The sequence below is a fragment of the Pygocentrus nattereri genome, chromosome 20, assembly GCF_015220715.1.
Source record: "Pygocentrus nattereri isolate fPygNat1 chromosome 20, fPygNat1.pri, whole genome shotgun sequence".
NCBI lineage: Eukaryota > Metazoa > Chordata > Actinopteri > Characiformes > Serrasalmidae > Pygocentrus > Pygocentrus nattereri.
The window spans coordinates 25850264-25859920 of NC_051230.1; the positions used below are offsets into that span (position 1 = coordinate 25850264).

Genomic DNA, 9657 nt, shown 5'->3' on the forward strand with positions numbered 1-9657 from the left:
GTGTTGCATCTGATTCAGTTCTCCTTCAAAATCACAGTCCTCTTCACGAATCAAGTTCTCACAAGTGCACATTCACTGAGCAGATATCTTTCCATCGTTTAAGTGCTGCCCACAACCATGACTGATCATGGGGAACGTGAATCAAATCAGCTGAAACAGCAGGCGCAATGGTGGCAGCATGCACGGTAGCACAGCTTACCATAGCATGGATTCCAATAGCTTTTCATCTTTCTTCATTTGGTAAAGCACAGATATTCTGCCCTCAAGATCCACTGGATCAACCGGAAACAGCTTTGACAGCAATTCTGTGTGTCCCGTCATTTAAAAGTTTCCAAGGTGCCAGTAACATTCTGCATTAGCTCCAATAAAAACCTATTTAGAAGCAGAGATAAGAAATTAAATTTAAATAAATACTGGTAATTACAAGTAAATGATACAGATCAAAGAAGTAAATGACACTAAAAGGCATTAAAATAAATAACTAAATAAATAAAATTAATCTTCCATGCTCGGGTCACACACTCTCAACACTCTCCTAATACTCTCCTAAACATTAAGGTAATAAAGTGCCTTTGCACTTGAAAGAAGTGTGGTACAGCTAACAGGGTTTTAAACTGAGGCAAAAGCCTGCTCAAATCATCCCAGACTTAAAAGTGTCTAGTGACTGGGATCTTCTGCTTCTCTCTGTCAACTAGGTGTGGTAATCTCTAGGCACCTCACGATTCAATTACGATTCAGAGGGCTGCGATCATTTTAAAGGATTATAGATGCATCTTGATGCTTTTTTTCTATAAAGGATTTCTTTATTTCTCACTGTGTGACAACTTTTAAAGTACTTGTAATGATCCACAATGAGGTAGTTAACAGATCCACAGCTAGTAGTTAACAAAAAGATGAAGAGAAAGATTTAAGACGAACATTTATAATTTGGAGATTAATGGACTTATATTTATAATCAGTCAGCTGGTTTTCTGATTTAATCTGCAATGTGAAACTGATGTCAGTTTATCGTTCTCCAGCTTCTGGTTTGAATTTTCCACTTCCCCCTTAAATGGTGCAGCAGTTACATTCTGGCGCCGCAGGCCCCATTTAAGGTGGAACTGGAAAATTCAAACGAGAAGCTGGAGTACAAAAAGCTGAATTCAGCCTTGTAAAAAGTAGAACATTGAGACATGTTCTACAAGAAACTGTTATACTTTTGTGGAAAAGTTTCCAGTTGATGATGCATTAAAAGTGGCTACAGCTGAGCTAAAGCTTAAAGTAGAGCAAAGTAAGTCTGCGTTTTTGTTTGTATTATATTTTTAGCCTACACTAATACATTAGCAAGTGCTGAGATACAGCCAAGCCAGATGTACAGCCAAAATGGTAAAATGGACTCAAAATATTTTGGCTCTCAAGTTGGTTTGATTTTTGTTGAAAAGTCAAAACGACTCTTATTAACATTTGGCTTGCCGACCGCTGCACTAGCTTTTAATGTAGAATGTACGCCACAGACTGTCCGGGCACTGCACTTATGTACATTTTCTGCCGTTTGTGTTCTGTCAATATTACGTTATCAGTTAAAATTTAGAATTTTATTATATTGATATTGACATATTGATGTTTGACATTTGTGAATTGATGGTCCACATCTGCATTGCGATGGATCTAAATAATAGATCCCCCCCCACTGTCAACTGTTTCCTTTTAAGAGCAACATAGTAATGTTACCTAAACACTGCTTCTTGGTGTTTAGTCTTTACTTTAGGCCAGGCTAACTGACTATTTACTAATGATTTGAAAGTTCTGCTTAGCTCATATTGCATACATATGGAGTGATGTGTTGCGTTCTTTTGCTCTTATTGAGATACAACCGAAACTATTTGTCTTTTTGGGAGTCCAGTTAAGACAGCTTTACAGAAATCAATCTAGCTAGACATACAGGCATAGATTAGTAATGTCTAGTTTAGTAGGAAAATCTGTAATGTTTTTGATGTGCTTAAAGTGATAAAACTGATTTAGTAACTGCTTTGACATGACTGCTGAAACTGACATCAGAGTCCATTAGTACATCAATGTTACATGCTCGTTCTTTAGATTTTAGGGCTCTCAAATCTAGATAGGCAGCTAGCCTGTGATTAGAGCTATTGTTATTCTCAAATAAAATTATCTGTTTTTATTTAACAGCAGAAAGTTTTGTCTGATCCAGTTAGTGATGTGCTCAAGGCTCTTACAAAGTGAGTCAAGGGGACCATAATTGTTTGGGGGAGAGGGCAAGTAAAGCTGAGTATCATTTGCGTAGCTGTGGTAACATGTCATTCAGGATTTGGCCAAGAGGAAGCATGCACAAGTTAAACGTAAGCAGCCCAAGAAGTTAACCCTGGGGACACCACAGGTCACTGCCATGTTCTCAGAAATATTATCTTTAAGGTAGTTTCTTCTTGCACAGAACCATTTTAGTTGTGGGCATCTGATAAGCTATTTTTCTGGGAATTAAGCATTTATTTGTTAAAAAATAACTTACATTAGAATACATATAAATGAACAAAGAAATACTATATTGTGATTTTATATGTGTGTGTGATAGCTTAACAATTTTCAGAAATTTCCTTGAGGAAGGCTAGTAATTGCAGATGCCATTCAGGATTGTTTAGTGTGGCTAATCAGTCTTTCAACAAATGAAATCAGTGCTGGTAATGCTATATATACCTCATTAACGTTGGGCTGTCAAAGTGCCTGTAATGAAGACCAAATGTGATCTGAGTGTATACACATGCACACACACACACACACACACACACACACACACACACACACACACACACACACATATATATACATATATATGTGCATTGTGTATGTGTCAACCACATTTGTCAAAGTGCCTGTAATGAAGACCAAATGTGATCTGAGTGTAAACACACACACACACACACACACACACATACATATATATATATATATATATATATATATATGTGCATGTGTATATACTCAGATTACATTTGGTCTTCATTACAGGCACTTTGACAGCCCAACAGCCCAGTAATCAATAAACTAAACATTGGCTGACTAAAAAGCCCTCCTAATAAGGTAATATAGGGAAGCATACTATGGACTGTATGCAGTAGACTCTCTAATGGGGAAAGAGTTTCACAAAAGGGAGCTGGACCAGATGACAGTTCAAGTTATAGCTGATGTTCACTCTTGTACGTATGGATTAAGTATGTATATGGGCAAGATGGCCCTATGGAGAGTTGCACAAAAGGGCCCTGTAAGTAGAGAAAAATCTACTAAGAGTCAGACCAGAGTGAGTTTTTAAAAAAAAAAGAAAGACATCATATGCATTTGGTTTTAAAGGTTATCAAAAAAGGTGTAAGGACATGATGGGGACTAAAATGGTATGGAATTGTGTAAAAGGAGTGGGGAGATTACCTCATCACCCCAGAGGGGAAGGAAAAAGGGATGTTTTGAGATGTTTTTTACATTGCGGTTGACCGGGAACCATCTTGTAATTTGATGCTCAATAAAGCGAAGACCTTTTCTTTCATTCCACAAGAACTCAGCGGCTGAAGTCTTTTTGCATTCCTTTTTATCCTTTTTCATTTCTTTTTGATTTTTTTAATTATTTGATTATTTTAACTCTTTTTGAAGATATTAGATTACAGAGTTACTTATAAATGTCCAGACCCTGGGCTCTTGGTTGTGACACTACGTTTTCTGAATGGACACTTCAGTGCACTATTCCAACAGGACAACACTCGTCCTCATACTGCTGCCGTCTCAAGACATTGCCTTGAAGATACAGATACTAAGTCATGGCCAGCAGCATCGCTAGATCTGTCCCTGAGTGAAAATGTGTGGGATGCTATTGGACATGCCATTAAAACTCCAGCCCAACCACAAAATCTGCAGGAACTATGTAAGAATATTCAAGCTTCATGGAATGGATTATCGCAGGACACCATTAGGAACCTCCACAACTCCACACAGAAACATCTGGCATGTTGCACTAGAAAACAAAGCTTAATAAATATTGCCCATATCACTCTAAATTTGTAATCATTTATTATTCCTGGTAACCTTTATTTTCCTTCCAAATAGCATTGGAATCGATACCTCCTTCTGGGTGGTATTTTTTGATGATGAGTGTATATATACTAACACACGCACACATACCGATAGCAAGGGCACAATTCTGAAGGGCACTGTATGCTCCTCTAGAATCAAAATGATTGATTGCCATTCCTTTTCATATAATATTGAATCCCTAATGCAGGAAAGGCAAGATTGCTGATTTGTAGATGTTTCTAAATGTTGTCTATCATCTCTATATTCTGTACAGGAATTCAGCTATGAAATCAAACATGCGGAGCTAGCCAAGAAGACGTTGGATATCTCTGTGTGGGATTATGATATTGGCAAATGCAATGATTATATAGGTACAGCTTTAATTTGTTTTAATGTTTGAATACAAAGGCACAATGTGGTATATGTTGATACGTTCATATATTAAACAGTAAAATCAGCTGCAGTATCTTTGCTTTATACACTTTTCTGTTGTATGTCTTTGTCAGTTTGATTTAGACAGTAGGACAAAATATGGCATTCCTCTATTTTGTGAGCTCACTTTCATAATGGCATTAGCTTTAATTCATAATTAGAAGTGTTAGAATTTTTGTGTGAATTATTTCTTTAAGTAACTCATTCTTTTTATGTTTAGGGGGATGCCAGTTGGGCATCAGTGCCAAAGGAGAACGTCTGAAACACTGGTATGAGTGTCTCAAGAACAAAGACAAGAAGATTGAACGCTGGCACACATTGCTCAATGAAAATCATGTCTCTAGTGATTAATGATCTTGTCTTGATTCTTTATGCATGCCTTAGATGACTATCCTGATCCTAGTTCTACCTTTTAATTTTGTAACCTCTTCTTGCCCTTTGTTCTTCACTAAACTAGAATTGACTTATTCTCTCATACTTTTCACTGGCCCTACTAACTGTAGGCATTGTTCTATCTAAAACTGTCTCTTTACCTGCTTCCAACATGGTGAATGTTTGGGAAAAAAAGGCTTGAATTGAGTTCAGTTTGCTTTAAGTCAAGAAAAAGTGCATAAACGGCATGCAGTGAGTAGACATGCTCTTAGTTAGCTGCTGTAGCATAGTAAAATTTTCTTTGATTTATTTACATTGGTCCACTGCTTTCAACAACTGTTGGGATTGTAAACATGCACCTAAAGACACATTTTCACATCTTTGCACTCTCAGACTCTTTTCCTACAGTCACTGTTGGACATTCACTGTTTACATTTGCCATTGGGCATTGCTCATTGTATCTATTTGTCTTTGTTAACTATTGTGGTGGCTTGACACCCCATGGCTTAAAGCAAAATCAAGAACATAGTTTATGCTTTAATCTTAATTATGTAAAAGCATAAGACAGGTTGCCTGGCAGATTGTAATCCTAAAAATTTAAGTTCAATGAAGCAGTGTAGACACAACACTACTTGTGTAGGCATGAGGTTCTACAGATCACTAAATGCTGGTGCTTGAGCTCACACCTCAAGAAAACCACAAAAGCCTGTAACCATGCAGCATATATTTTGCACATGTATTTGTTTCGTATTACTGGCAGGTTAAACAGGAGGTCCAAGTTTAAGGGGTTCATGAAAAAGGTTCACTTAGAACATTTGTTTTACATTGGTGTGATGCCAATCTTTACACTTGACAAATGAAGTGAGCTTTATGTGATCGCCTGTGTGGATGTTTACTTATGATTAATATTATGTATTTAGATATTGATCAACACAGCTGAATAATGTAGATCATCTGGGTGTAGCCATGAAGAGGACAAACTATGCTGTTTGCGGTCCACTGATAAAGATGTACACTATATATATATATATATATATATATATATATATATATATATATATATATATATATATATATATATATATATATGTATATATATATATATATATTAATGTGAATAATTTCAAACATGCAAAGGATTTTGTTTTTATTTCAGCTCTTCACAAAGTATAAATACTTAGGTACAAATATTTAAGAATGCAATGGATGTGCAATCTGTTCTAGGTATTAATGTAAATGTAAGCAAGGGCATTTTCTATCATAACCACTTTTGTACTGAATGCACACAATTACACCGTGCTCTAGTCTTTCTGCTATTTTTCATCCTGTTACAGGGCACAAATCCACAAAGTTCTCTTGTTAAGATATACCACATTTGCATGAAAAGTGAGGACAGTTTCTGTACCTGGGCTATTATACACTAGGGGTGATCCTTCTATTTATACACAGTGTCTCTTGCACAGCAGCTCCTTTTAGGGAGTACAGACCCCTTCTCCAGACGAATCATCTGAAGCTTTGCCTTTGCCTTGTAGTTGCAGCCCAGGCACCTGTGAATATTAAAGGAAAGCACACATTACTATACAATGGAATGACCTCGTAATTTCGGAATTTGTACACTTTGCAAGTTTTCATTATAAAAACCTATGCATGTCTCTCTCTCTCATATGAGAGTGTTTGTGTGTGTGTGTGTGTGTGTATTTTTTTGTGTGTGTGTGTGTGTGTGTGTGTGTGTGTGTGTGTGTGTGTTTTCCCTTGTCCTGTTTTTCTTTTTGTTATCCTTATAGATCCAATTGGCTCATTGAGCCTTTACAGTTGTCTGTGAAATAATAAGTGGAACAAATACAGTTTAAAGCTAGTCTCTCAAATTTACCTCACAATATTTTTTTAAACCTCACTGATTTGTATCAAATATAGGTTGCTGGTAATTAACAACCTTGAGTAAATTCAGTAACACACTTGATAATCAGTTAAATTATTAGGATAAACCTGATTAAATCACAGTATGGGTTTTCAGTTTTTTCAAGCAAACTTATTTTGCAGTTTAAATAAAACCATTTAGAGAGTTGCAAACTCACACATGTAGTAATTCTACCATCTAGTGGGAAGAGTTCACCATGAATTCTGACCTAGATAACAACACATTTTGGGCACAATTTAATGATTTATGTCAAATTCGTCATTTGTTTGTTCATTTTCCATCCTGCTAAGTGGCCTGACTATTATCTGTGTTAGTACACATAACTTGGAATGAACTGCTGTTTTGATGATTAAATATTGATTTGTAAATATATAGTGCATGTACTTGGGAGAGTAAAGAATCTTGTACACTGAAGATGCAAAACATTGAGGACACCTGTGTTGCACTCAGGATAGCCTTAGTTTGTTGACATATGGGGCTAATACAGTATTGAAAGTAGTCTTCGGAAATGCTGGCCGATGACTCCATTGCCTCCCACAGCACAATTAGTTAGTCGTAGTTCGCTACTTTAAATAGTTTGATAAATCTCAGATCTGCAATCTAACTAAGAATGAAACATGCTCCTGTATTAAAGGTCATTTTAAGTCAAATTCTTGCATACACTCATGGACAATCTTGGGCTTTTGACACCACTTTTATGAAGGAGCAAAATTCATGCTATAAAAATACTGATGTCTTTGGAGCTTCAAAAACTGGTTAACATCACAACAGGTTTCAACATACTAAGTGCAGCTATCATACCCTGTTCATTTTTGAAAATCTATTGTTATTCTTCTTGCTTATTCTCCCTTACAAATCCATGTCTGAGTTCTTTTACCTTAAAACATTTCTTTAAACTCCCTTTGACCTGCAGCAAAAAAGAGATCATAGCTTTTACCCTTTTTCATCTGGGAAATCAAGTCAAAGGAAGAGCAGGTGTCCTCAATGTTTTATATGCTCAATATATTTGAACCTCATTTTGCATGTATTTTACTTGGTTCGATTCACAGAGGCTAATAAATGCTAATGTAAAGGATAATTGGAAGACTGATTTTTTCACACACACACACACATACATACATACATACATACATACATACATACATACGTACATACATACATACATATATATATATATATATATATCAGTGGCGATTTCTCTAAGACTGCAGGGGATGCTCAGCTTCCCCTAAAATGTAAAAAATTAAAGGGTCAAATATTTACACTAGTGTTAACATGTCATTGACTACAAATGCATTACAACACGTTCATCTCGAAGCCGAGTTCATTCAGTATCAGCTACTTATCACAAATTGACTGACTCAGTTTTGTTAACTTCTCATACATTCCCGTAGCGTCAGTGCATTTGCCCGTAGAAGCTGAGCGTCTATTCACTTCAACGGGACTGCATTTTTTCATTGCTTCTGTTGCGGTCTATGCAATATTAATTTATTATTGCTCAAACCTTTAGATGAGGGAGTGAGGTAACCTGGATTTATGATATTTATATTAAGTCCCAAGAACAGAGTAAGAGAGAGACCCTCGCACCAAGGAGTTTATTGGCTAAATATTAAACTACCTTGGATTACATTCAATGATAGATGAAAGAAAATAGAACAAAACACAACAAAAAGGATAAAAGTTAAAAGGAAAACATAGCTCGCGCGAAGTGATTCAGTTAAATGATATGAGGCAGGGTGGTTCTCGGGAAGATGCAGGAAACTTGAAACAGTCTCTGTAAAGAGGTAACCTAACTATGGACGGGAGTAACTACATATGCCTGAGTTAGATGTACCTGTCAAACGCTGTCTTGGAATCAGCTGACTTCCAAAGGGTTTGAGGTCGGAGCTCACGTGTTGCTTTGTCTCCTTGCTGGTCGCAGATGCTCTGTCACCGTGCTGGCAGTCTCAGGGTGGCATCTCGAGGCTGTCTCAGGGTGGCGTCTTGTGGCCGTCTGAGGGTGGCGTCTCGAGGCCTTCTGAGGCTGGCGTCTCATGGCCGTCTGAGGGTGGCGTCTCGCAGCCTTTTGCTGGTTAATCTGCTCACAGATTAGTGCGTGGCTCTCGGTGTGCTGCTGGGTCTCCATGGCGCCCGAACCGCATGTTCTTTTCCTGTATCCGATTCAGTTGCAGTCAAAGTTCTGAGGCTAGTGACGCTAACTTAACTAACTACCTCTTTTCGGCAGACAAGAAACATCTACCCTCCTTCTCTGAGGGTGGTCTAAACTGAAGGTCTGTAGACGGACTGATCTAAGCAGATCTGATCTTGGAGCATTCCAAGTCTGGCCTGTCTCTCTGACTAAGGCCGGCACAAACTTAGGAGTTCAGCTATCTTCTGGTTGAGAAAGCTGACTCCTGCTCTCTCTGTGTCCCTGTCTCTGTCTCGTCTTTTTTTTTTTTTCAAGTTCTGTGACCTCTGGTTTTGTTCCAACTGCTGACCCTTCCCCTAGGGGTGGAATCAGGGTGCTGATAGGTTTTCTTGACCTAAAACTTAATTACCTATTCTTTGTTTCCAACCCTGATTGGTTGTGCATAATTTTAGGAACGCCTTTCCCAGAATCACTCCCTTCTTTGTTTCAGTTAATTTAAACAAAGGAACATTCTTATATCATCAACTTGGTTAAACTTTCAGAATCAATGAATGAACAGAATATTCAGATATGTTTATAAGGGAGAGTTTAACCCTCGGTACCTGATACACAACACATGTTAAAGAACATGGGTAATGCTTTTCCTATACCATAGACTGTATGAATGTTGAAGAAATCAAATTGACCACGAAGGGAAATGACCAAAAGAAATAAAAGAAAACCACATTCAGGATACATATTGGTCACTCTGTATTTC

General features: G+C 37.3%; 1 protein-coding gene across 5 annotated transcripts in view; it reads left to right on the plus strand.

Moving 5' to 3' along the window:
* rph3ab (rabphilin 3A homolog (mouse), b) overlaps positions 1-5887 on the plus strand; it is a 60070-nt gene extending 54183 nt beyond the window's left edge. For all 5 annotated transcript variants that reach the window (XM_037531727.1, XM_037531730.1, XM_037531726.1 and 2 more), the window contains 2 exons: positions 4325-4421; positions 4703-5887. In XM_037531727.1, coding sequence (XP_037387624.1) covers positions 4325-4421; positions 4703-4833 — 228 coding nt within the window. In that variant the 3' untranslated portion in view covers positions 4834-5887. The remainder of the gene's footprint in view (positions 1-4324; positions 4422-4702) is intronic.
* The last annotated feature ends 3770 nt before the right edge of the window (positions 5888-9657 follow it).